At 41.9% G+C, this 27,617-nt stretch overlaps 2 protein-coding genes and 1 long non-coding RNA gene across 3 annotated transcripts; 2 read left to right on the forward strand and 1 right to left on the reverse strand.

Annotated features, from left to right (window-relative positions):
* The first annotated feature begins 4,185 nt into the window (after window positions 1-4,185).
* Window positions 4,186-23,942, forward strand: LOC124288944 (collagen alpha-5(VI) chain-like). Its single transcript, XM_046725534.1, has 13 exons — window positions 4,186-4,342; window positions 4,522-4,549; window positions 4,895-5,473; window positions 5,880-6,053; window positions 6,234-6,839; window positions 7,041-7,583; window positions 7,872-7,990; window positions 19,833-19,946; window positions 20,139-20,166; window positions 20,433-21,017; window positions 21,369-21,434; window positions 21,672-22,280; window positions 23,244-23,942. The coding sequence occupies exons 1-13, from the start codon at window positions 4,307-4,309 to the stop codon at window positions 23,786-23,788; spliced, it is 4,032 nt and encodes a 1,343-aa protein (XP_046581490.1). The 5' UTR covers window positions 4,186-4,306; the 3' UTR covers window positions 23,789-23,942.
* A 1,637-nt stretch (window positions 23,943-25,579) lies between these two features.
* LOC124288976 lies at window positions 25,580-26,233 on the forward strand. The gene is made up of 2 exons (XM_046725574.1): window positions 25,580-25,710; window positions 25,843-26,233. The coding sequence occupies exons 1-2, from the start codon at window positions 25,580-25,582 to the stop codon at window positions 26,207-26,209; spliced, it is 498 nt and encodes a 165-aa protein (XP_046581530.1). The 3' UTR covers window positions 26,210-26,233.
* An 841-nt stretch (window positions 26,234-27,074) lies between these two features.
* LOC124288990 lies at window positions 27,075-27,544 on the reverse strand. Its single transcript, XR_006901556.1, has 2 exons — window positions 27,419-27,544; window positions 27,075-27,199 (listed from the first exon to the last, which is right to left on the reverse strand). It is a non-coding gene; the product is annotated as an uncharacterized LOC124288990 (long non-coding RNA).
* Between the last annotated feature and the right edge of the window lie 73 nt (window positions 27,545-27,617).

Consider the following 27,617-nt stretch of genomic DNA (forward strand, 5'->3'; position numbering starts at 1 on the left):
ACAAAGACATATCATATAGTGAGACTCCAATCGTTGTGTGAGAAGGGGTGTGGCATCTACACACAAAGACATATCATATAGTGAGACTCCAATCGTTATGTGAGAAGGGTTGTGGCATCTACACACAAAGACATATCATATAGTGAGACTCCAATCGTTATGTGAGAAGGGATGTGGCATCTACACACAAAGACATATCATATAGTGAGACTCCAATCGTTATGTGGGAAGAGTGTGGCATCTACACACAAAGACATATCATATGTGAGACTCCAATCGTTATGTGGGAAGAAGGTGTGGCATCTACACACAAAGACATATCATATAGTGAGACTCCAATCGTTATGTGGGAAGGGTGTGTGTGGCATCTACACACAAAGACATATCATATAGTGAGACTCCAATCGTTATGTGGGAGAAGGTGTGGCATCTACACACAAAGACATATCATATAGTGAGACTCCAATCGTTATGTGAGAAGGGAGCATCTACACACAAAGCATCTACACAATCATATAGTGAGACTCCAATCGTTTGTGGAGAAGGGTGGCATCTACACACAAAGTGTGGACTCCATCGTTATGTACTACACACAAAGACATATCATATAGTGAGACTCCAATCAAAGACATATCATATAGTGAGACTCCAATCGTTATGTGAGAAGGGGTGTGGCATCTACACACAAAGACATATCATATAGTGAGACTCCAATCGTTATGTGTGGAAGAGTGTGGCATCTACACACAAAGACATATCATATAGTGAGACTCCAATCGTTGTGTGGGAAGAGTGTGGCATCTACACACAAAGAAGTGAGACTCCAATCGTGTGAGAAGAGTGTGGCATCTACACACAAAGACATATCATATAGTGAGACTCCAATCGTTGTGAGAAGGGGTGTGGCATCTACACACAAAGACATATCATATAGTGAGACTCCAATCGTTATGTGGGAAGAGGTGTGGCATCTGGCATCTACACACAGTGAGACATATCATATAGTGAGACTCCAATCGTTATGTGGGAAGAGTGTGGCATCTACACACAAAGACATATCATATAGTGAGACTCCAATCGTTGTGTGAGAAGGGGTGTGGCATCTACATCGTTGTGTGGGAAGAAAAGACATCATATAGTGAGACTCCAATCGTTATGTGAGAAGAGTGTGGCATCTACACACAAAGACATGAGATCATATAGTGAGACTCCAATCGTTGTGTGGCATCTACACACAAAGAAGGTGTGGCATCTACACACAAAGACATATCATATAGTGAGACTCCAATCGTTATGTGGGAAGGGGTGTGGCATCTACACACAAAGACATATCATATAGTGAGACTCCAATCGTTATGTGGGAAGCATCTACACACAAAGACATATCATATAGTGAGCATCTACACACAAAGACATATCATATAGTGAGACTCCAATCGTTGTGTTGAGAAGAGTGTGTGTGTGAGAGAAGAGTGTGGCATCTACACACAAAGACATATCATATAGTGAGACTCCAATCGTTGTGTGAGAAGGGGTGTGGCATCTACACACAAAGACATATCATATAGTGAGACTCCAATCGTTATGTGAGAACGGGTGTGGCATCTACACACAAAGACATATCATATAGTGAGACTCCAATCGTTATGTGAGAACGGGTGTGGCATCTACACACAAAGACATATCATATAGTGGGACTCCAATCGTTATGTGAGAAGGGTGTGGCATCTACACACAAAGACATATCATATAGTGAGACTCCAATCGTTGTGTGAGAAGGGGTGTGGCATCTACACACAAAGACATATCATATAGTGAGACTCCAATCGTTATGTACATCTACACACAAAGACATATCATATAGTGAGACTCCAATCGTTGTGTGAGAAGGGTGTGGCATCTACACACAAAGACATATCATATAAGACGTTGTGTGGGACTCAATCGTTATTAGAAAGGGTGTGACATCTACACACAAAGACATATAGTATAGTGAGACTCCAATCGTTGTGTGGGAAGTGTGGCATCTACACACAAAGACATATCATATAGTGAGACTCAATCGTTGTGTGAGAAGACATCTACACACAAAGACATATCATATAGTGAGACTCCAATCGTTGTGTGAGAAGGGGTGTGACATCTACACACAAAGACATATCATATAGTGAGACTCCAATCGTTGTGTGAGAAGGGGTGTGGCATCTACACACAAAGACATATCATATAGTGAGACTCCAATCGTTATGTGAGAAGGGTTGTGGCATCTACACACAAAGACATATCATATAGTGAGACTCCAATCGTTATGTGGGAAGAGTGTGGCATCTACACACAAAGACATATCATATAGTGAGACTCCAATCGTTATGTGGGAAGAGTGTGGCATCTACACACAAAGACATATCATATAGTGAGACTCCAATCGTTGTGTGGGAAGAGTGTGGCATCTACACACAAAGACATATCATATAGTGAGACTCCAATCGTTATGTGAGAAGTGTTGTGGCATCTACACACAAAGACATATCATATAGTGAGACTCCAATCGTTGTGTGGGAAGAGGGTGTGGCATCTACACACAAAGACATATCATATAGTGAGACTCCAATCGTTGTGTGGGAAGAGTGTGGCATCTACACACAAAGACATATCATATAGTGAGACTCCAATCGTTGTGTTAGAAGGGGTGTGGCATCTACACACAAAGACATATCATATAGTGAGACTCCAATCGTTATGTGAGAAGGGGTGTGGCATCTACACACAAAGACATATCATATAGTGAGACTCCAATCGTTATGTGAGAACGGGTGTGGCATCTACACACAAAGACATATCATATAGTGAGACTCCAATCGTTGTGTGAGAAGGGGTGTGACATCTACACACAAAGACATATCATATAGTGAGACTCCAATCGTTGTGTGGGAAGAGTGTGGCATCTACACACAAAGACATATCATATAGTGAGACTCCAATCGTTGTGTGGGAAAAGTGTGGCATCTACACACAAAGACATATCATATAGTGAGACTCCAATCGTTGTGTGGGAAGAGTGTGGCATCTACACATCATATAGTGAGACTCCAATCGTTAAAAGACATATCATATAGTGAGACTCCAATCGTTGTGTGGAAAGAGTGTGGCATCTACACACAAAGACATATCATATAGTGAGACTCCAATCGTTGTGTGAGAAGAGGTGTGGCATCTACACACAAAGACATATCATATAGTGAGACTCCAATCGTTGTGTGAGAAGGGTTGTGGCATCTACACACAAAGACATATCATATAGTGAGACTCCAATCGTTGTGTGGGAAGAGTGTGGCATCTACACACAAAGACATATCATATAGTGAGACTCCAATCGTTGTGTGGGAAGAGTGTGGCATCTACACACAAAGACATATCATATAGTGAGACTCCAATCGTTGTGTGGGAAGAGTGTGGCATCTACACACAAAGACATATCATATAGTGAGACTCCAATCGTTGTGTGTGAAGAGTGTGGCATCTACACACAATGATCTTTCATAACACAAAATTCCCATTTTCAGGACGTGACCCCAACTCATAAAAGTATATCATGATGTGAGGTTCCCATCATTTTGTGGTTGGGGTTAGACACCTACATACCATTATATATCATAATTCGGGAGTCCCGTCATTAGTTGAGAGGGGATATTACTCCTTAACGGAAGGCTATGTCATATTTCGAAAAAAAATGTTTGGACGTATTCTGGAGACAATATAAAAGACTTGTATATGTGCAACCTATTCTGTATTAGTTAACTTGAAGAATGTTTAAAGACGCTATGGAAACGCTACTCAATACTTTATAAAGCTCAATTTGTAGAATTCCACAATACCATCATTATATATACCGACCATGACTGGTACTGACAGGCGAATAATCACTCTGCAATGTTTACGCTCACAGGTGTCTCTCTGGGTGACTTTAATTATACGTATACAGTATTGTTAGAGGCGAGGTGGCAGACCGTTGGTTCAACCTATGAAACCAGGATCAAAGTTTGGCTGCGTCCTGTTGCATACGATTAACGGTCACGTGAGCAGAGCCGCGTGGAAAATACATAGAATTGTGGGATACGTTATGACTGAAACACGGCATTTCATCGCTGTTTTGCCTTTTGTACCCCATTGAATCTGTTTAAGCGCAAATTCCGGGATAGATATACTCTTGCGTTCACGTTGTGCATTATATATAACTGGATTCTACCTGTGTGATATTCAAGAGAGGAGCTATTGCGAACGTGGCTGTAGACAATCTATCCACAAGATGTTTCTGGCGAAATCTGTTTTTGCCTTCATTCTGGTAAGCAACTGTCGTATGTTTATTTCTTAACAAGTTTGGTTACAATTTGTTCCATTGCAAACACTGAATAAGAAGTTTGGTGATTACTTTGTGTTGCTACAATCGAGCCTTTTTCGATATTTAAGAATGCGAATGTTACAGTTCTCAATACATTCTTAAATGTGTCCTTGTTGTTGCAGACGATGTCCGGTGTGTCGTCCTCTCCATGTAAGTATACATTTTGAGGTTTAGGTTTTGTCATAGACTAATGATTAATAGTGTAAACGCCATTTTGTTCTAGTTTCGACACGTGAAGATGCCATGCTTGTCGTAAGAGGCGACTAACGGGATCGGGTGAGTCAGGCTTGCTGACGTGGTTGACACATGTCATCGTATCACAATCATTACTTAGATCGTTGCTTATGCTGATGATCACTGGATTGTCTGGTCCAGCTGCAGATTCGATTATATACAGACCGACGCTATATGGCTGGAATATTGCTGAGTGCAGTGTAAAACTAAACTCACTCACTGTTCTAGTTTCGACTTTCGAATTTCTTCTTTGTTTTTAAGATCAAGCTGATTGTAGGGGTAAAGGAGTTGATATCGTTTTCATCGTGGACGCATCAAGTTCAATATGGCCGCCAGATTTCCACAGTCGCGTACTTCCCTTTGTCAGCAACGTGATCAACCTTTTTGACGTGGGGCCAGGGGAAAAACAAACACGTGTTGGGATGATCACATTCGGAAACACATACCATCACCAGTTCCACCTGAAGGACTACCAGGACAAAGTATCACTCTCAAAGAAAATCCTCAACACACCATTCAAGGGAGGTAACACCAAAGTTAATGAAGCTCTTGACTACGTGAGGAACGTGATGTTTGCACCTGAGAACGGTGCACGTGATGGTGCAAGTGACATTGCTGTTATTCTCACAGATGGTGAATCTGACAACACAGAACTGACCAAAGTGTCTGCATCTCTGGCTCAGAAGGATGGAATCCAGATCTTTGCTATCGGCGTCGGGAATCGTGTTGTATACTCTGAACTGAGAAATATTGCTTCTGAACCTGATAGTCTGTTCCACGTTGGCAGCTTCCGAGCACTCGACAGTATCAAAGACATACTGGCTCGACGTACCTGTGCAGGTATGATTTTATATATGTTTTGTCAACAGTCAAATGTTTCTTTTAACATTTTTGACTATTTGAGAGATGTTTTTGTTGATTAAGTCACACGTGGGGACCAAAGGAGAATATATTATCAGGCATTTCCTTTTATGGACAATTATGGCCAGTGCTTTCGAGTCGCACGATCCCTGTATTCAAGTTTCATTTCTGTTATATATTTTACTTCCTGTGACATCCGTTTCATTAGATTATTGCTACCGATTACTCCCTAGCGTTAACGTTTCACAGTTCTTTCAGTATTGTAACTTGTCTTTTTGTCGACCGGCAATAGTGGCAATACAAACACGTCACACAACAACAGTCAGCACAACTCAGCCAAGAATCAAAGCGACCACAGAAGTCACTACCCATCACCCAACTACAGCATCCTCTACGTCGTTGTCCACCCTACCTCCGAAAACACCATCAGGGACTACAGCATCCCCTACGTCGTTGTCCACCCTACCTCCGAAAACACCATCAGGGACTACAGCGACAGAGAAGTCACCAAGTGGAAGGTTCATTGGTGACGAGAGTCACGTTGATTCTGACATGGACGGTAAGTATTCTGAACATCTTGTACTTATAGACACAGTAATCACCTCTAGTTAACCCTGCAAAATAAACTGAATCTGTAGCAGAGTCACTGTTGTAAGATATGTCACGATTTGTGCCTGGATTCTGAAATATGGACTGTGTCATTCAATTACGTTTCATCCTAGACCACTCCCTATTTCAGACTGCAAGAGCAAGCCTGCCGACATATATTTTGTGCTGGATGTGTCCGCTAGTCTTTACATTAAACACTTCAAAGGGAAAGTCATCCCCTTTGTCTACGACGTCGTCAAGGACTTCGACATCAGCCCCGCCCACACTCGTGTCGGTCTTGTCACCTTCGCCACAAATGTCACATCTGTCTTCGGACTGGACACCTGCGCAACCCGTGATGAACTTCAGAAGGCTATATCCCCCGACAGCATTGTGTACACCGGTGGAAAAAGAACCAACACAGCTGACGCCATAGCTTACATCAGAGACGTCGGCTTTGTTCGCAACGTTGCTCGCAAAGGGGTCATCAAGATGGCAGTTGTTGTAACAGATGGCATGTCATACGATCCTTTATTGACAGCAAAGGAAGCTAAACTCACCAAGGATTCTGGAATCTTCATGTTTGCTATTGGTCCCAGCTTTGACCCAGTAGAGATGAAAGCTATTGGAAGCCATCCAGAGGAACGGTTCGTTTTCCATGTCAACACTTTAGATGCCCTGGATCGTATGACAGCCATTTTGAAGGAAGAGATGTGCCGACTAAAGGGAGCGAATACTATCATCTTTGACCCTGAAAGTGAGTATCATTGCGCACCTAAACCAATAACTTGTATTTCCATACACATCACTACATCAGAAGGATATAACAGCGGATGCGAACGTTCAGTGAACATTATTGCATGTTTCCAATCAGAAAGTGGTAATCCTTCATCCGATTAAAGGAGGGCAATTGTAATCTCGACAAAATCCTTTTAAATGTAAATTGTCATTTTTCCAGATTGCGTCATTGGTCCCACTGACATCATGTTTGTCTTCGAGTCCGCTTCTAAACTTCCATCGAGCCGCAGCATCATGAGAACAGTAATCACCAACTTTGCTGAGAAATTAAAGGTGAAGGCCGAGCAGGTGCGTATTGGGTCACTGACTGACCCTTGTCCTGACGAGGAGGACCTGAACATTTTCAGCCTCGAGGCGTTCATGCAGAAAATCAACACCATTGTACAGAACACAGAGGGAGAGATGCATCGTCTCATCAACACCCTGAGGATAGAAAGGTTCAACGGAAAAACATCATCCGTACGCCGCCAGGTTGCAGTATTGTTCTTGGATGAGAACACGCGAAGTGGTGACTCGGTGGTGCGTCAGGCAAGGAAACTGAAGAAAGAAGACGTGGAGGTTTATGTCGTTGCCGTAGGCGATGTCTCTGAGTACATGGTGACAGGATCAGCATCAGAACTGCTCCAAGATCACGTGGTACGGCTCCAGAGTTATCCTCATCTCAAATCAGTGAAACTGAACAAGCTTTGGAACATTTGTGCAGGTAAATATTGGCTTTTATACTGTGAGTACACAATGCATATTTACAATGTGATCAGATGTAGCCAACGGCAATAAGAACCAGGCCAGTTGATGCTGGGTTAATATGTCTGGTTGGCTGAACGTCACTATGGTGACAAGCTTGCTTAGCTGATTCTGGATGACTATGTCCTTTTGGTCATTCTTTTGTCTAAATTCAATTTAATTACTTGCATCAGCATTCATCCGAATGAAAATTGTATACATATACACACGCAGGCACATTCTTTACGGTTTCGTTTTGTATTTGCAGATGCTGAGATCAGCAAACCGAAACAGGGTGATTTCTCCAATGATGCTGGCGACATTATTCCCTTCCCACAATGCTCAGATGTTGCCGTTACGCCAAACATTCAAAACGATGATACCTGGGTCATTTGTGAATGACATATGACAGATTTCAATTTGAACTACTAAGGTCTCGAAAAGATCAAGCTTGTTCAAACCGACGAGGGCGTTTGTGACCACCCAGGGTATTGCTTCAGTACAACTCGTCATTGCAAACATGTATTGTCCATCTCCTTGCCCAAGTAAAATATTTCAGGCTATTTGTACTTGAAATCTTTGGTATGCCTGGTCTTTAATGTGCCCAGTGTTGTAGTGACACATCACATTATTATTGAAACTGTACATTCACCCTTCACTAATATCCTTGGCATAAGGACATGCACCTATTGGTCTCTGGTATGTTTGTATGTGTGAAAGGTGTGGTCACCGCCTCTATCAGGTCTCACTGCATCAACCAAAACCAAGGAGCAGTGTTGTATCTGTTTTATAAACCGTTGAGTCAACTACATAAAGGATTTGTTTATTTCTTCATTCATGAAAATGCGATACGGAAATCTAAAGAAACGTTCGTAAAATATATGTAGCTAGGACACGGTTACCATGGCACCTCAGAATGAACCACCTGTCTGCAACCAGTTTTGGTGTCATCTATAACGGAAAGTTTAATTTCGTGAGCATATTTTACAACATTGAGACACTAAGTCTACATGTCAGGTGTCACATGAAAAATATATGGCATTTTATTAGATATACGTTCGTCGAGCACTCCAGCTAATTCTATACTCACCAGGGCGTCCTGTGTCACAGAGGTGAATCTGTTCATGTGTCGCTGGACTGATGTAACCATCATGAAACACACAATTGTCCCAAACGACAGATTCACATGAAGAAAAGACAATAACTAGCCCAGAAACGTCGAGGTAAAACAAATAAAGAAGTTGTTTTCCTTAAAATTTGTCTTGCATCCGTAACTCAAGCTGATCACTGGATTGTCTGGTCCAGACTCAATTATTTAAAGACCGCAGCCATGTAGTTGGAATACTGCTTGAGTGCGGCGTTTTAACAACAAACCAACCAAGAAACCAGAACTCTAACAGCGTCACTAGTGTATGTTGTATAACTGTAATCAACTTAATGGATCAAACATGCTTTGTCGTGAAATTCACGTTGATATTATATGTATTTTGAAATGATCCCGGCATCAAGATGTGGCCATATCTATAACTGTTTCTTGGAAATATTAACTGGACTGAAAACCATGATGATACAGATACTTTAATATACATTGTTGGGGTATAATTGCAGTACAGTTCTATCCCAATAATGTTCTCAAACCCTACACGCCTATGTTGCTCTTGCTGTTCACCAACAAATACACCTGACAATCTGCGCAAAGTACACGCTAATATTACAACATTTAGTATGAATAAAATAACTGTTGTGAGAGCAATAATACATGGCTATGCCTCCGTAAAACTATACATTTGCTACAGAAAATATGGTGATGAAGAATAGAAGTTTAGTCTTAAACGTACAGCAACAACGATATAACATCACCGCAAATAGTCAGAGGAAGACAAGCATCGGCTGGATGGATGCTTCACGTGGAATATAGGGGCTGACAGAAGGTTATCCCTGTGTACTGATCATACATGATATACGACAATATATATAAGTTAAACAAAATGGGCATTGCTCCTCGTAATGCACATCAGGGCGGTGACTGATTCTATAGTGACCTCTCTTCAACCGTTAGATACTGCTTGTGAACGAACGCACTGGATGCTGGTGGTAGATATATACATGACACTCGCCCACACGTCCCACCTCGCTGTAGTTACAGAGGAGGAAAGAGGTGACCTTCTCACAGACGCAGAGTCTGGATCAACGAGCGATGATATGCCATGATTATTTCATCAATCGTTGTTCAATGAATCTCTATCAAAGTGGAGAAGGTGAAAAAAATGAAGCGACATTTTAAATAGAAAGGGCTTTACTTGGGTTATTTTGGGGTTATGTTTTAGCATCATGTTTAGCATGAAGTTAGGGGGCAGCAGGAATGGGTCTCGCATATTATTTAACACTTCAACCGCAAGGATACCCTCCTCGTCCCATCAGGAACTACCTACATCAGAAACTACCTACATCGGAAACTACCTACATCGGAAACTACGGTACATGCCCCGACCAACATGCATTAATAGGATGCCTGGCTCTTCGTTCACAATTGTGTATAGTTTGTGTACAAATAAACACTTTCAATACTCAAAAACCTGGATTCGTATTTTATAACCTAAATAAACATAATAAATCGCCCCAAGCTTCAGATTTGAGAAAATCTGACATTTTAAAAGTGAAACATAAAACGTCAACTCCAGAAAATCAATTACTCTCAATTATCCACAGCAGCAGATTCCATTGGGCATAACAGGCGATTATGATTATGCAGGGAATGTAAGATAACATCGGCTAAAACGATGTATTGGGACGAAATGAAGCAAGAGAATATAATTCTGTCGCAATTTTATAGGGTGTTTTCGATGTATTAAAACAGAAAGTGACTGTACTTTGACAAGATTGACAAAGATCATTGTTACAGTTTGGGATACAACATTTACTAGTAGGTATTGCATGGAGTACTAACTCTGCCCTTCTCACCCCAGAATTGTTTTTCGTTGCACACGAATAGAATTTTTGACTCTTTGAGTAATTTACTGATACAGTGCCAAGAAGAATATTGGTTAATCTAACCTCCAGATCTGGAGTTGGAAATCAACCGAGAAACCATATAGTCGGCTTCCTATCAGGATATATACCTAGAAATTCAAAATGAGGGGGCGTGTGCACCAAACTCTATGCCAGGTGGGATGATTTCAAATGGATTTATGCCAGACATGTGTAAATTTCACAATTGTACGCATCACTGACAAACATATGTTGACTTTGTTGTACGATATGTTTCCGTGTTTTATGTGAATAACTGACCTGCCTCACCTTTACGTCACCACCTTGTAGGATCACATAGCCGGAAGCATACTATGGATTTCTTATGACTATAGAAATAAATGGTCATATTGAACTATGAGATTTCTTTCCATATCAGCATAATATTTTCCTGATGATAATACATGACAATCCTTGACAAGTATTTGCTGATGTGCCTGACAACTTGCTCGTATGAGCCTGAGCAAATGACTCATTGAGGCTACGTACTGAAACTAGTGACTGGTAGCAACCTTGCACGTTATTTCCTGATAGCCTTCATCTAACTCTAACTGACAACCACCCACGTGTACAGCGATGTCAGGGTGCAGTGTCCGGCTCCAAGGATTCAGAATGTGATCATATACACAGATGCTGTCCTTGAAGCACTCTGTAAATCAATCAATGTTGTTGATAATATATACTGTCCCCAAAAAGAAACGCATCATGAAAATAGCAATTTCATGTAGCAATAAATTAAAACGTGATTCATTTTACAAAAGTGTTTGCTCTGTTTATGAGTCCTATGGTGTTTATATTTTGAAACATCAAAACAAAACGCACCATCCGTAAAGTACAGATAGTTTCAATGATGGGTATAAAAGGTTGATCGCTGTCTGTCGATTATTCACTGTATTTGGAATATTGTTGACGAACGCAAAATGCCACGTCTAAGTGAAGCCAACCGTCATATCGCCATTGGTTTGCTTGAAGTTGGCCAGTCTCAACGTGCAGTTGCCCGACGCATAAATGTTCACCAAAGCACCATTTCACGGCTCTGGGAGAGGTATCGCCGGCAGAATGCGGTAGCAGATGCCCCTTGTAGTGGGCGACCTCGAGCGACCACTGCGGCGCAGGATCGCTATATCCGGGTACATCACCTGCGTGATCGAACAGCTACGGCGACCAGTACCGCTCGACAAATACCCGGATTGAGGAGGCTTTCTGCACAGACCGTCAGGTACAGGTTGCGAGAGGCTGGTTTACGTGCCAGAAGACCTTATTTTGACCCTGTGCTTCGACAACAACATCGTCGACATCGAGTTCATATAGTGCACCAACGTTCAGGCCTGGAACCTACCGAATTGGTGTAGAATATGGTTCAGTGATGAATCACGATTTCTATTGGAACGACGCGATGGAAGAATGCGGGTGTACAGACGTCGACGTGAATGTTTCGCCGACGCTTGCGTTCCCTAGGTGGACAGATTCTGCCGGGGAAGTGTTATGATGTGGGGAGAGATCACCTGCTGTAGGAGAAGTGATTTGGTGATGATCCAGGGCAACCTGACAGCTCTACTGTGACGAAATCCTACTCCCACACCTCCTTCAAATCATTGATCGCCAGAGGGAGTTGTTTCAACAGGACAATGCCAGGCCCCACACAGCACGTCACACTAGAGACTTCCTCCAGAACCACAACATCAATGTGCTCCCCTGGCCCTCAAGATCACCGGACTTAGTCCCGATCGAACATCTGTGGGATGCCCTGGACAGACGGGTGCGACGCCGTAACCCTCAGCCCCAGACACTTCAGCAACTCGCACAGGCACTACAGGCAGAGTGGGCTGCGATTGGGCAACACGAGATTCTGAGACTTATTCGTTCGATGCCGAGGCGATGCCGTGCAGTTCTGGATGCCCACGGTGGTCACACGAGGTATTGACTTCAGCGCCACCACACGTCTCCATGTGACACGCAAACTGACTTTCCTCGAGTTGGTGCCAAAGGCAAGTCTGCTTTCCCAGTGTGCAATTTCGCTATATTTCATTGACTCATAAAGCCTACAAGATGTTTCAAAATAAATATAAAAATACAGTTGAAATTCCTATATGCGTTTCTTTTTTGGGAGAGGATATATAGGTCTATAGTACATGCTACGGACTAACGTGGGGATAAGATAATTATAGAAAAACACATGTGATATATGTACAGTCACATGACCATTTCATTATTACTGCAGTGTTACTTGACATAAACAATACACATCTCTGGATCCTGGCATAACCATTTCAAAAGGCATAACCATGACAAAAGAAAAGACAATGTAATGTATCATAGAGACAATTGGCCATAAATATAGACATGCAGAAGTTACGTTTCTAAGCACTGCTCTTTATAGATTCCTGGTAGAAAGTACTTGAGGATGCAGTTGGTGATCTTTATGGTATGAAGTAGGCACACACACGGACACAGACACACACGTTGCTCAGACACACATTAGTTGTACACGTGGAGAGCCATTAAACTGATTTCTCACCTTTCGCGCATCAATTAGACTGACTGACTGACTGACTGAGTTTAGTTTTACGCCGCTTTTAGCAATATTCCAGCAATATCACGGCGGGGGACACCAGAAATGGGCTTAACACATTGTGCCCATGTGGGGAATCGAACCCGGGTCTTCGGCGTGACGAGCCAACGCTTTAACCACTAGGCTACCCCACCGCCCGCATCAATTAGACTATACAGAGTTCATGTATTATGTATTTCCTAACCCGTACTTTGCGTGCTGTCCACCATCTTCGCCTGTCAGTCCCGATCCCGAAATCATCAATTGGTGATCGAGCCTCCTCTGCCTCAGTGCCTCAACACCTCTAAAGTGGAACGAACTATCTGTTCCTAAAAGAACTTTCTGACAAACCTCATTTCAAGACAATTTAAAAACACTTCAAGCAAACCTTTGACTAGCTGTTCTTATCTCACTGATAGACTTTGTCTTATATCTCCTGTACACAGCGCCACTGAGCAACCTGTATGGATGGAAGCACTCTGAAATATATTATTATTATTGTTATATACAATATATTTATGTATGTAACTACTGCACAGAACAAAAATACATCTTATAAGTAAGTTGTATTCAGAACTCAACATAAAATTTACTGTTAGTAAGACAGCTTTTGTTTTTGTGTCCGTTGAAGGACGACCTTTAGCGCTATGTGTGCTAAAGGTGCTGTCAGGCCTCGATTTGGGGAATTAGCTATAGGGAGCAAGCCTTGAAACCTTGAAACAAGAAAGGAGGCAGAGCTGTGAGATCCAGGGTTTATTCAAGCAAGTGTCCTTGCATGACATTCAAAATACATCAATTCTTACATAATAATGACATACAATAATAGAAATAGTAATCAATGATATCCTAATACAGTTTATATCTAAGTCCGGTAATACAAGCAATGTGTGGTACATCAGGGTATGTACGGTAACTGCTTACAGAAACATAATACAAATAATACAACATTTTCTTGAGTAACTACGGTACCGATTTATGACAATTACGGTATGTAGTGCCTATTGCGTTAACTACGGTAGGAATTTATGACTATTACGGTATGTTGCGCTTAGTGTATTGACTACGGTAGGAATTTACTATTATTACGGTATGTCGCGCTTAATGCATTAACTACGGTAACGATTTATGACTGGTGTAAGTAATTTCCGTTATCAACATACATGCCTTGAGCAAATACGGTAAACGGCGCGAAGTGCTCAGATTTGACATATACCATTTAACTCCGGTATTGACTGTACGCATTCTAACTGTAATGTTAACATTTATTTTCTCAATACAATAATTTCGGTAGATACGGTAAGTGGAACTAGAGAGTGATATAAATATGTGTAACTACGGGGACAGACGATATAGTTTTAGCTAGAGTACTACTACTTTGTCCCATCCTGAATTATTTGGGTGACTACGGTAAATGTATTTCGACCATGATGTTGCTATTGGCAACGTGTAATTTCGACATATACGGAGTTAAGCCATGACCTAGAATATATGTAATGCTGTAGTGCTACATTTTGTGCTTTACAAAACAAGACAGTAACTTAGTTAAATGAATATGTAATAATGTACTAGGACGGCGCTGTTGTCATTGGCTACGCGTATTTCTTAAATTACGGAGCTAAACAAATACGGAACGAAGACTGTAATTGCAAACTACACGGATTTGAATGTATATTTTCTGGTAATATGAAGAGTAGACAATACCATTTTCTACTGATTACGGTAATGTGATTCGCGTATAAACTGTTCTGTACGGTATACAACTGCACGCGGAACGGAGCGTTTAATACATCATTATTCAAATACTTATAGTGTTGGTGAAATATCAAAACACAAATGTTACCTATCATGTGAGCGCGTATCTGAGGTAAATCTACACGAATATCATTTGATCGGCGGACTATCGTAAAATACATAAAACTTCGTCTTTGCTGGAAATGATTGTATAAACTCTCGGAACTGTTTTTGTGACTAAGCTACTAGAATCTAGGCTACTGAACGGGAATCTAATCTGCATATACAGATCTAACACGCAAATGAATAAAACAAGACAAGGACTGGGAATCTACACATGTGTGTCGAAACATAGAAAAGAAATATTTGTTTGTACATGAAAAAACATAAACTTGAGGAGCCCACGACGCAATGTGCATAAATAAATATCCCTGGATAGTGCCTAATAATTAATCGGTTATCTAGAACTAGCATTTGCAATGAAAAAGTGCTTCAGTGTTGTAGGAATGTTTCTAACCTAACTCTAACATTTTCTAGACGATGATTACAAAGAAATAACAAGTGAAACATAAACAATAATAAAGTTTAAGTGTTTCTTACCTTGAAACAAGAAAGGAGGCAGAGCTGTGAGATCCAGGGTTTATTCAAGCAAGTGTGCCTGAGATGGAAGAACCCAGGATTTTATACCCCACAGCTCTACTCGTTTGTCATTATCAAGTTTCTATAAAGTTGAAGTTTCCATATGCGTTATCTACCCTATGCTGACAAGGTTTACTACACGAGGTAGGTGGTAAGAAGATGATTACCTAACAAGGTTTGATTTTCTTTGTGGTGTAGCCACGGTCAGCTTGCGCCAGCTGCTTAACAAAATATCTGTCAGCGCTTGACCATGGCATTTACGACAGGACAAAGAGGATGGCATGATGGTAATCTCGATCTTGTTCAACAAAAGTTGATTTTCGATTACGACTAAGTTGGTGGTAGACATGCTCCTGCTGTGATGGGACTACTTATCTGTGCTTGACCAAGGGATGTACCCGAGAAGAAAGGCCGGAGCCGACACAGCTCGCTAGCTTCATCTTTGATTAATTAGTTTAAGGTTGGCGTGGATGCGTTTGCTAATTGCCTACTACTGCGCTTGACATGCAGGGCTATAAACAAGACACACTATGCACTGCGACTTGTACATATACGAATTTTCTGTGTTATGAATAATTTGTGAAAAATATAAAAATGTATGAAGAAATATATGCACTGTAATATTAGTAAGAAATAACATTCATTTCTTAAAATGTTTAAATCACAAAAGTGACAAATTCTACGCTGTCTCTATCTTGATAAACCAATAGTGCCATTAATAAAAACCAGTATACTATTAGTTCCCGGTCACACCTACACACTCTGATATATATATCACATTAACTTTCCAAGTGTACTGCTCAGACCGTGTGTTTTAAACCATAATTTCTTTCTGCTAACAGAATCAAATTTAATCTTTTAAACAATGTACAGAAATTGAGTGTAGTTTTAACACAGAACACTAGTGATGGTTTCAGATGCAAGTGTACACGTTGCAAAACCCTTTACAACAGCATGCCTCAGTCTACAGGCATTTGTGTCGTTCTTTGAACATTGTGCGGAAGGATGTTACTATGTTACGTAGTCTTCAGGAAAATATGTCTTCATAGAATTGTAAGGCCATCCTGTTTCGTGATATCAATGTGTAACGGGAAACGTGATCATACTATTAAAAGAAAACAAAGCATTAGCTAGCGCAGGATATTCTAGCTGAGTCCTACTTCAATTCCCAACCCGGACAAAGGGCGAAAGTAGACAACACATTGGACAATCTCACAATTCCTCAAATCGTAGTTTATCACACGAGTTATCTGACACTAACTCAAGTGCTATTTTTTCTATTTCCACTAAACTCGGACCTGCTATAGATTAATTGTCAAAACACATTCAACATACATTGAACAGTTCGATATGCTGGTAAACACAGCGACATATAACTCCTCTGGAATATGACCCTATATCCCATGCACAGACAATCTGTGTAGTTATATATCTTCACATTAGAGTTGAAACTTTTGTCTATATAAAGCCCATTAATGAGTTGATGTTGGTGGTGATGATAATGGCGAGTTGATATCGCTTCCAGTTAACAGTGCCCTCAACACTATTGAATTAAATTTCTTAACGACGTAGTTTACAGAGTCCTTGACCTCACGGACATCCTCCATCCCCACCTTGACCAACGTCTTCCGCGTGGGCATTCTGTACCACAGACTGCAGTGTTGGGATTCCTAGTTCTCATTCTCCGAAATTCGTAATTTACTTCAGCAGACCTGATTATATGAATTAAATTATATTTAGGCTGTACTGGCAAGAAAATTCCATTTTCCCAGTATTGAATCACTTGAAACTGTCTATACATACATACAGCAGATTGTCATGTGCCCGGCAAGCATAATATAGACACAGAACAAGTATTATCCGTTAAATTGAACTCTATATTAATGATTCAGACCACAGATAACATAGATACATAAAGATCATCAAGATAACCTGAGAATATATGAAAAATGTTTATACTTTTCAAAATAACATTGTGCAAGACGTTACTATTAGAACTGTTCTTGAATACTGTGAAGTATACTTCCATAATTCTTTAGAATTCTGTACTCCATGTAAGACCACAGTCTTGCTGATGACTCTATTACGGCAAAGAGTAATGTTTATTCAGATGTACCTCTTACACAGACCCTCCGGTGGGTAGTAACATAAAGTGATGTTACGGCTCTACTGTTGCTTCTTAACGTGTTGTGGCTCACACTGACTGACAACATGTTTCATGAGGAAACCTTCACGACATCACTGCGGCTTGATTTGGGTGCTACTCTGTTACGCTCTGTTACGTCATTATTACTACGACACAATGTTCATGTAGACTCTCATGGCATCATAATTGTGGTGTATATTTCAGAGCAAAACAAAAATCGTGTATTTTCTCTAGGGATGTCGGTTTGAATAATGTTTACCAGATTTCTGATACCGTGTTCTCTATTCTCTCAATTAAGATCCGTTAATTCGGCCTTTCAGCCTGCTGAAACTAAACTGACGTACAAAAGTAAGTACACACCTGGTGTTTTGGGATTATTTGAAAAGTGTTATTATTTTGACTGGCAGCTTCGCAATAGGGAACGATATCTGTGGTGTTTTGGCAACATATTAGGAAAGTCTGTGACCTTTACATCCCTGTAAAAAGTCGTTTTAAAACATTTACGTCGCTTTTTTGAAAGTAATCCAAAAGCACCGGGTGTGTACTTTCTTTTATACGTCAGTTTTGTACGCCATCTCTGGTGATATCTGCTATAGCTATACAGTTGTTTTGTCACTGTGAACAACAGGATGGAGTAACACCGGGTGTTGGGATGTTTCCATCGTTTTATACGACGACTCATTGACAGCATTACGCCACACACCTCTTACTGGAAACAAATACCCGGTACACATCCCAAGACATGTAAAGTAAGTCTTTTATGATATGACTCTGTCACTTGTGTTTCCTTATTGCTGATATGAACGAGTATTATGTTTAACTGTAATACTGGGGCATGTCGTCATTTTTTTTAAAAACACCATGAAAATCAACTTTGTCTGTGTGAGGTCGATAATGTTGCACGTCGTGAATTCTTTTTGCAAAGTAGTTTCCGAACTTTGATTAAATACTCGTCATTCATTGAGGGTTGTTGATATAAAATCACTGATGCATTAGCTGTCGTATTATATTCGCTTAGTCTTTTGATAAAAGCAATAACAGCCATCCTTAATCGATGAAATATTCTGTTTATATTTTACATACATGATAAAACAACGAAGACGATGAAGTGACTCAGGTGTAAACATCGTATATATTCCCTATTAAAGTAAAAAATGTGTCATCGCAATGTCATGTAATTATTCATCATTTAGTAAAAAACGCAAGTATCTAATACTGAATGTAAAAATGAATTAAGTTTATATTTGTCTTTGAACATACTTTAAACAAATGCCGAACAAAAGAAACATGAATCTACTTTTACTTTCGTATTACGCACAGCAAATCTCTGTGACATACAGGGTAAAATTAAACATTGTCGGGACGGAAATCACAACTTAAGTACTCCGGTTTTCACGTTAGGGGTGGCACACGTCACATATTTATCTTCACTGCAGTTATCGCCCTTCGATATCAAACACTCTAGTAAATACGTAAAGCAAGTCAAGTGAGGACACATTAAGTGTAGAGTTTGTTTGCACCATCTCTAGCTCACCATAAGTAAAACATGTAGCAAAGGCAATAGACTACGGTTATAACGAATTCAAAGGAACCAGTCATTTAACGTCGTTATAAAAGTAGTTCGTTATAAATATTTCGACTAAAATATACACCAAGCTGTACATCGGTCGTTATGATCGTGTTCGTTATACAAGAGTTTACTGTATATATAACGGTATGGTATTATTAAGCATGAACGATATTTGTGGGTAGAATGAAAACGTAAATACACTGACGAGAATTCATTTTTATGATTTCATTTCAGGAATGTTGGCAGTCTTATGGTATGTGGACTAACATACATTGTGATGAACACTCGTTGTCAGGATTCCCACATCTTGTATTGACGTCTGAACCATCTCCTAAAACAGGGCGACACGTCAGAATACGGTACATTGCCTAGATGCGGCCAAGAGAGGAGTTATTCAGGTCCAGCATTCCACGCAGGCCGTACGGAAGTTAACCTGTTATCAGAATAACCGAGGTTACAATCCCCACTTGACACTGGTCACATGACCAACGAACTTTAGACGTCTTCGGAAGCTCCCACGCTAAAACCACGTCCGTTGAATGAATTGAAGCACCTGACAAGATAGTATAAAAGGTCCATCAGATTTCCAGTTCGGTGCCTAACTCAGCCAGTGGAAGCAGACGATCTGAAAGCAGCAGACATGACGTCACTATGGGCACACATCTTGATCATGGCGGTGGTAAGTCAATTTAATGCAATAGTTTTACTACGGTATTGTTTCAGTTTAGATCTAAATTTTACTACACAATCAACTGTTTCACATCGATGTTGCTCTACCGGAAAGAACATTGTGATTATATATCCGCAATATGGAAATTTGAATTATTGTGTGAATTTTGTTTTTAAAGACTGTATCTTTCTGCTGTTGCAGGGCTTGGGTGCAGTTCAATGCCAGCTATGTAAGTAAAGCCTCCTCCTTGTCAACTAGCTCAATAAAACCTGTGAAGATCCGGGTTAAACTTGTCCTCCATCATACCAGGCCTCGCTCACTCACGTTGATTGTTGACAAGGTACCCAGTTCTGTGGCTCGATGTTCATGATGTCAAATCACTGGATTGTCTTGTTCGAGCCAGATTATGTACAGACCGCTCTTATACAGCTGAAACATTGCTGTCACTTTACGAAACAAACCCCCTAGTTTACCTGACTTTTTTTCTGTCCTCAGCACTGAAGACGTGTTCTGGCAAGGCAGCTGATGTAGTGTTTGTCTTGGACACTTCCTCAAGCATTTGGGTGTCCGACTTCAACCAATACGTCCGCCCTTTTGTTCGCGATGTTGTTCGTATGTTCGATGTCGGCGCCGCCCCTTCTCAGACACGAGTGGGTGTTGTCACATACAGCGACGAGTACCACCCTCAGTTTGACCTTGGCAGCTACCTGACACGTGACTCTCTAGAACACGCCATCGAAAATATCGTCTTCACTGGCGGTAGCACCTTCACCAGCAAAGCACTTCATTATGTGGCAGACGACATGTTTAGGCTGAAGAACGGCGCAAGATCAGAGGCTACCTCCGTTATTATCCTGGTCACGGACGGTAGGTCGCGGTTCCCTACAGTCACCAGGGTCGAGGCTGACCGAGCGCGCGCCAGGGGTGCCCACATCTTTGCTATTGGTGTGGGCGATGATGTTGATGTGAATGAGCTGCGTGCCATATCGGACAACCCTGACTCTCTGTTCATGTTCCACGTCAAAGACTACATGGCTCTACATGGCATCAAGAGACACCTCGCCATCAGAACATGCGAAGGTAATCTTAAAGCTGAGTCTTATATGATATATAAAGTCAACGAAATCAAGAAGTCTCGATCGAATATTCCGTTATAGACAAAACGTTGTACATCATAGACATTTGACAATAACTCGTACAGGCATGCTTGTGATACAGTCGTGCACATGATTGTTGTGTTTACTGTTATTACCGTTATTTCTTCCTGGGAATCTTGTTCGAGTGAGCGCTAAACGTTAACAATAGGTATTAATGTAAAATGTAGTTTCTTATTAGTTAATGTGTTTCCATAACCGTAGTTCGTTCACCGTTGGCTTAGTAAGATGCAGGAACATGTAATAAATGATGAATTGATGGTTCTGTACTTGACAGTTATCCCAACCGTACCTGCTCCAACTGAGGGACCACAGAACGACATCGATCCGGACACCATTAAATGTTAGTATGGCCACTTCTGTGTGTTCTCAATAATCAGTATTAGCTTGCGACATTTGTTTGGAAAGATAGACGGAGACGTGTCACAGAATCTGAAACAACAACCTCTTTATGACTACAGCTTCAGAAAATACATTTTGAACTACTAAATGTTTACTCGTTGAGTAATCTTCTAAGTCCACACGTGGAGTGATGGTATAGAGGTTTTACGAAGCTATAACCAGCATTTTTTGTTTATAGATTGTGGAGGGAAACCAGCAGATGTCTACTTCCTCTTGGACGTTTCCTCCAGCGTCTGGATAAAGAACTTTGAGACAAAGGTCCTTCCCTTTGTCAAAGACATGGTCTCCATCTTTGACATAGGATCAACGAAAACTCGCATTGGCCTGGTAACGTTCTCCAACAAAACTACACCTATCTTCTCTCTCAACCACTTCAACAACCGTGAGCAACTCCAGCAAGCACTGAACCCTGAACGAGTGCGCTACACTGGTGGACAGACCTACACGTCATCAGCTCTCGCATATGTCAGAGACCACGGATTCGCGTCAAATGTCGCGAGACCAGGCGTCGCCCAGGTGATCATCCTCGTCACAGATGGCATTTCTTATGACCCAGTTCTGACTGCTGCAGAGGCTGAGAAGGCGAAGAGGAAGGGCATGTACATCTTCGCCATTGGCGTTGGGCCCGACATTGACTACAAGGAACTGAGAGACGTGAGCAGTGACCCTGATGATCGCTTCGTCTTCACCGTAACAAATTTTTCTGCTTTGTCCAGCATCAGAAACATCCTTGCCATACAGACCTGCCGAGTTCAGCCAACCCAACCACCACCTGCCGACATCAAAAGTACGTACATACACCCATTCATTCCTCTTGGTAGTACAAGGTATGCCCCGTAGTATAGAGTTGCATCCGTTGAGCATGCCATAAATCTGTGATCGTAGGTTTCGCCTGATTATGCGTTTAGAGTTCACGCCCCTGATCGTGAGTTTCATCAAACTGGTAAACTTCAGCGCCACTTTAGGCATTCCTCCCGCATTTAGCAGACACGTAGTCATAAAACAGGAAATACCGTTCAGATCCACCTAAACCCCAATTCACTCAATTCGTTGGTTTCACATTACTTTTCAACTCGCTGTGCGCATGCGCAGAGCGTGTGAAAAATATCCACTGGCATGTTCCCGGTTTGGTCGTATGTTTATCGATAGTGTAAATGCACGCTAAATAAAAGCTGTTATGGAAATGATTTACGTTGTGACAACTGTTCATAGCTGAGTACATACTTCCATTTGCCTCTGCTTTTCAATAATTGATGTCCTATTTTGGTTGCAATTCCATCAGAGATGTGTTTAGTTGGGGCTGGCGGGAAGGACGGTGGTGGTGAGATGTCTTTATACAAGAGCTTGTTAACATAAAGGAAGCTATTTATTTAACTAATCCCTGCCTCTGTTTCATAAATCAATTGGGATCAGTTGTATTCGACATAAAACTATAGATTTGTTTTGATTTTTGTTTTCTTCGGTGTGCTTACACTATCGATAAGCATACGACCAAACCGTAAACATGCCAGTGGATATTTTTCGCACGCTCTGCGCATGCGCACTGCGAGTTGAAAAGTAATGTAAAACCAACGAATGGAGAAAACGTGTCCTCTGAGTATTTTAGCATTAATTTTGTGTACAGAATTTGACATTGTATAATCTAAATACATACACTGCATATAGATGCATAAATTGTATTAGTGTTGTAAAAGATACAACAAATGACCATATTGTCAATACTATATGTCATTTTCTGGTTTATTTTCAGTTTGTAACATCGATTCTTCCGATATATACTTCGTCTTTGAATCTGACCCAAAGACAATTGAGGAACGGAAACAGTTCCGTTCTAACGTCATTAAGCTGGTCAAGAACACCTTCTCCAGCAACAGGGGCATCCGTATCTCCGCCATCACCGACCCTTGCATCGGGGACCGCGAAATCCCCTTCACCACACTCCTCGACTTCAAATTCAGGTTTGGTTCAATCCAAGTGCCTCCTAAAACAAAGATGCATGATCTTATCATCACACTGAAGCAACAGGCAGTGGAAACACACAGGAGAACTCGTCGTTCTCGACAGGTGGGAGTTATCTTCCTTGACGAGAAGACCACAAACTTGATGGACGTCGTCATGGAAGCTAGACGGGCACAGGACATGGGTGTTGAGCTTTATGTTGTTGCTATTGGCAACCTGCAGAGCCGGATCATCGATATGATTGGATCAAGCCCAGCACGTGATCATGTGGTGATGTTTGAAAGTTATGATGACCTGCACATGCTCAATGATGTGTTGGGGAAGAAGATGTGTTGAAGCACACACACACTCACCTGCTTATCTACAATTGATGATCTCAGTAAATTGCATATTTGTTCTGTATATCTTATTCATAGATTTTGTGTTGTAATCGTGCTGGACGCGAAAACATCATGTGTATATTTTTACAATAAAAAAATCATTTACGCTATGTTTTCTTATGTCTTGACTTTTTTGAGCGAATTTTACTTTGCGAAAAATATTGAAACAATATCACAATAATCCAAGCGGTCAGGAACGGACGATGACAAAATAGTGGTTGATAACACGAGCGGGGAGTGTTATGTATGCTTTCATGATACAGTGTATCGTGGTTCTTAATCTCAGTCCGGCTCTACCGCAAAAAGTAGCAAGGACGGTTTGAACTGTACAATATACCTTCTATAGTCAATAACCCGGGACTAGGTGCACAAACGCTGTTTAGCAATACGGCTCTGTTTGGGTACGAGGCGACTCTAGTGATTGTACTAACTTTGTGTGTCCTTCGTGACGGATGTACATTAGATATACAGACACCCAGACAGACACACGGTCACACAGACAATACCTTCAATATATGGGGCGCTGGTCTACAAATACAGATATATACACGTTGTAAATTTATTTCTAAGCGCTATTTACAAAATACAGTTTCTGTTGGAAAGTACCAGGTGTACCCTTCCCGGTACGAGGTAGCCCAACATACACAGACATACAGCACACTTATAATTCAGAAACACAAATCAGTTGTAGTAATTAAACAGATTAAGATCACCAAATGGCATGAAACTGGATACTTTCTGCATATCAAAACGGATTTTACAAATTACTGCAAATCGTGGCTAATTCTTATGAATGGGCAGTAGTTCTGTCTTACGGCATCTAGTTTCAATGCTAACAGCATGGTGGCGCGGTCCCAGTGGCGACCTCGGGAGCTCGACCGACTCGACCTCGCAAACTACTCGACCGGTCTCGACCTGGGGGTATCTCGACCTCACAACGACCTCAAAACGACCTCATAACGACCTCGTAAGGACCTTTACGACCTTAGTTCGATTTTAGTTCGACTTCAGTCGACCTATCTCGACTTAGGTCGGCTAAGTTGAGAAGACCTATACTCGACCAGCTAGACCTGTATATCGACCTAATTTCGAATTAATTTCGTCCTAAGTCGACCGGCCCGACCTCACCGCGACCTGTGTTCAACCGGAGCGACTGGTTCTCGACGGAAATTCCATTTTTCTGCCGAGTAGACCCTTGGTTTCCAAATTGTATAAATTACAGGGTGCATTTTCACCAGGTACCCATTCAATTAGAGGACTGCAAAGTAGTAACATCACCATCAGGAACCTTGACGTAAACCTGGTGAGCCCTGAGAAGCGAAGACTGCTTACCATTTGGGTGCAGATAGCCTGGCACCTGCTTGAACTGGTGGATGACCTGGAGAATGCCAACCCTCCTCCAAAGCCAAAGCCTCAGCCGTAAGCACATCAATCCTATCCTTGACGCCTTCAAAGCTGAGTATCGGTCAGATGAGTGGGATCAGAGTAGATGGAATACTGTAGCCCGTGCTTTCAAGGAAAGGTGGCAATTTCCATATTGCACCGGTGCGTTTGATGGCAAGCACATACGCATCAAGAAGCCTCCCAAAAGCGGGTCCCTCTTCTACCACTACAAGAACTTCTTCTCTATCGTCTTGCTGGCACTCGCGGATGCCGACTACAAGTTCCCGTGGGTCAACGTCGGGGCCAAGGGATCAGCATCAGACGCTGATGGTCTTCAACCATTCACGAGATCGGATGGAGGGCGATGACCTTGTATTCCCCGTATGGTGTGCCATACTTCATCATCGGCGACGATGCCTTTCCACTCCGCCCCTGGATGATGAAGTCCTTTTCCATGCGTCAGATGGACCCCGATCAGCAGATCTTCAACTGCAGGTAATTATTCTTTTCCATAAATACCTAAATCAAATTATAACTTAGTATCTTTGGGTGTATGCAATATTATATCAAAGGTTTTGAATTTTGAATGCATTTGACTTAAAAATGTTTAATTTGTGACTTTTGCAGACTGTCTCGGGCCAGACGAGTGGTGGAGAATACCTTCGGGATTCTGGCTATGAGGTTCCAGATCTTCCTCGGCTCCCTAAATAGCACTGCAGACAGAGCTGAACAGATAACCCAGGCCTGCGTCACTTTACACAACATGCTGAGAACGAGGAACCGGAACAGTCAGATGAACCTCATAGACCAGGGGAATGGGGACTGTTCACTCACCCCAGGCGAGTGGCGCTCCTGCACACAGCTGCTTGATGGGGATAACCGGGGTGCGAGGAACGTTACCCCACTAGATGGCGCCAACCAAAGAAACTATTTGAAGGACTATTTCATGGGCCCAGGAGCTGTTCATTGGCAAGAGAAAATGATATCCAAATGACTTTAAAGTGTACTCTATTATTTAGGACTACTTCATTTACAAAGGAACTCTTGTTTGTTTTTTATTTACACTATTTACAATTGGTAAATGCGAAAAAAAAACACACAATGAAAACTAACTATATACATGATGAACAAAACAAACTTTATTACAATCGTACAAGATGTATTTACATTTACACTTAGCAATGGATGGAAAATACAAAAAAATATCAGATAAAAAAGCTTTTAAATCTTTTATTGGAAACTCATTTAAATAATCTGAAGGTAACATTTCACATCAGTATAAAGTGCTCATGACAATATATGAGTATCAAGTTCTACTTCTCAGTTTCACTGTCCTTGCTGAGAGTCCTGAACATGTGACTGATCCTCTGAGGTGTGTGTAGGGTCCAAGAGACCGCTTGGCAGGTACAGAGATATACCTGCTGCAGCACTGGAGTCAAAGCTGGGGAAGATACCAGCCTGATCCGCTGCTTTGCGGCGTGTTGGAGAGGGTGGTGTGCTCAGGGTGGACCTCTGGGTGGCAGCAGGTTGGTGTGGAGATGATGTGCTACCACTGGCTGCCGTTTGGCTTTTATGAAGCATCTGGGAAGATGGCGACCATTTATGCGGTCGGCGCGGACTCGATTAGGTCGAGTTGAGGTCGAGATAGGTTGACTTCAGGTCGAGTCGGTCGACTCCAGGTTGAGTCCAAGTCGAGTCCAGTTCGAGTTGGTCGAGTCATGGTCGAGTCGAGGTCGAGTCGAGGCCGAGTACAGATCGACTCTAAGACGAACACAGATCGGCATGTCAGGCCAGCTCGACCTTCAACTCGACCAACTCGACCTAATGTCGACCTAAACTCGACCTTTTTTCGACCTACCTCGACCTATTCTCGACCTGGTCTCGACCCCATCTCGGACCGAAGGTCGAGGAGGAAGTCGGGGAAAATTTTTGACATGTCAAAATTTTTCAAAAACTTGGTAGACCTGATTCGATCTGACTCGACCTGACTCGACCTAACTCGTTCTGAAACTCGACCAACTCGACCCCCAACTCGACCTTCAGGTCGAGAAGGTCGAGTAGCGTAAGGTCGGCACTGGGACCGCACTCTCGACCTGGTCTCGACCCCATCTCGGACCGAAGGTCGAGGAGGAAGTCGGGGAAAATTTTTGACATGTCAAAAAATTCGCAAAAACTTGGTAGACCTGATTCGATCCGACTCGACCTGACTCGACCTAACTCGTTCTGAAACTCGACTAACTCGACCCCCAACTCGACCTTCAGGTCGAGAAGGTCGAGTAGCGTGAGGTCGGCACTGGGACCGCACCATTACCACTAGGCTAACCCGCAGCCAGTCTGCACACTGTAGTCGGCGTGACTTGCCTATTCTAAGTTGTATAGTTATTTGCACTTTTTTAATACGT

The sequence above is a fragment of the Haliotis rubra genome, unplaced genomic scaffold (assembly GCF_003918875.1).
Source record: "Haliotis rubra isolate DU_JTF1 unplaced genomic scaffold, ASM391887v1 Scf43, whole genome shotgun sequence".
NCBI lineage: Eukaryota > Metazoa > Mollusca > Gastropoda > Lepetellida > Haliotidae > Haliotis > Haliotis rubra.

Bases quoted from the DNA above. Each gene is read 5' to 3' on its own strand.
- LOC124288944 (XM_046725534.1), top strand. From the start codon at position 4,307: ATGTTTCTGGCGAAATCTGTTTTTGCCTTCATTCTG. The intron at 5,474-5,879 runs GTATGATTTTAT...ACCCAACTACAG, and splicing joins GGCTCGACGTACCTGTGCAG to CATCCTCTACGTCGTTGTCC. The intron at 7,584-7,871 runs GTAAATATTGGC...TTGTATTTGCAG, and splicing joins GCTTTGGAACATTTGTGCAG to ATGCTGAGATCAGCAAACCG.
- LOC124288976 (XM_046725574.1), top strand. From the start codon at position 25,580: ATGACCTTGTATTCCCCGTATGGTGTGCCATACTTCATCATCGGCGAC. The intron at 25,711-25,842 runs GTAATTATTCTT...TGACTTTTGCAG, and splicing joins CAGCAGATCTTCAACTGCAG to ACTGTCTCGGGCCAGACGAG.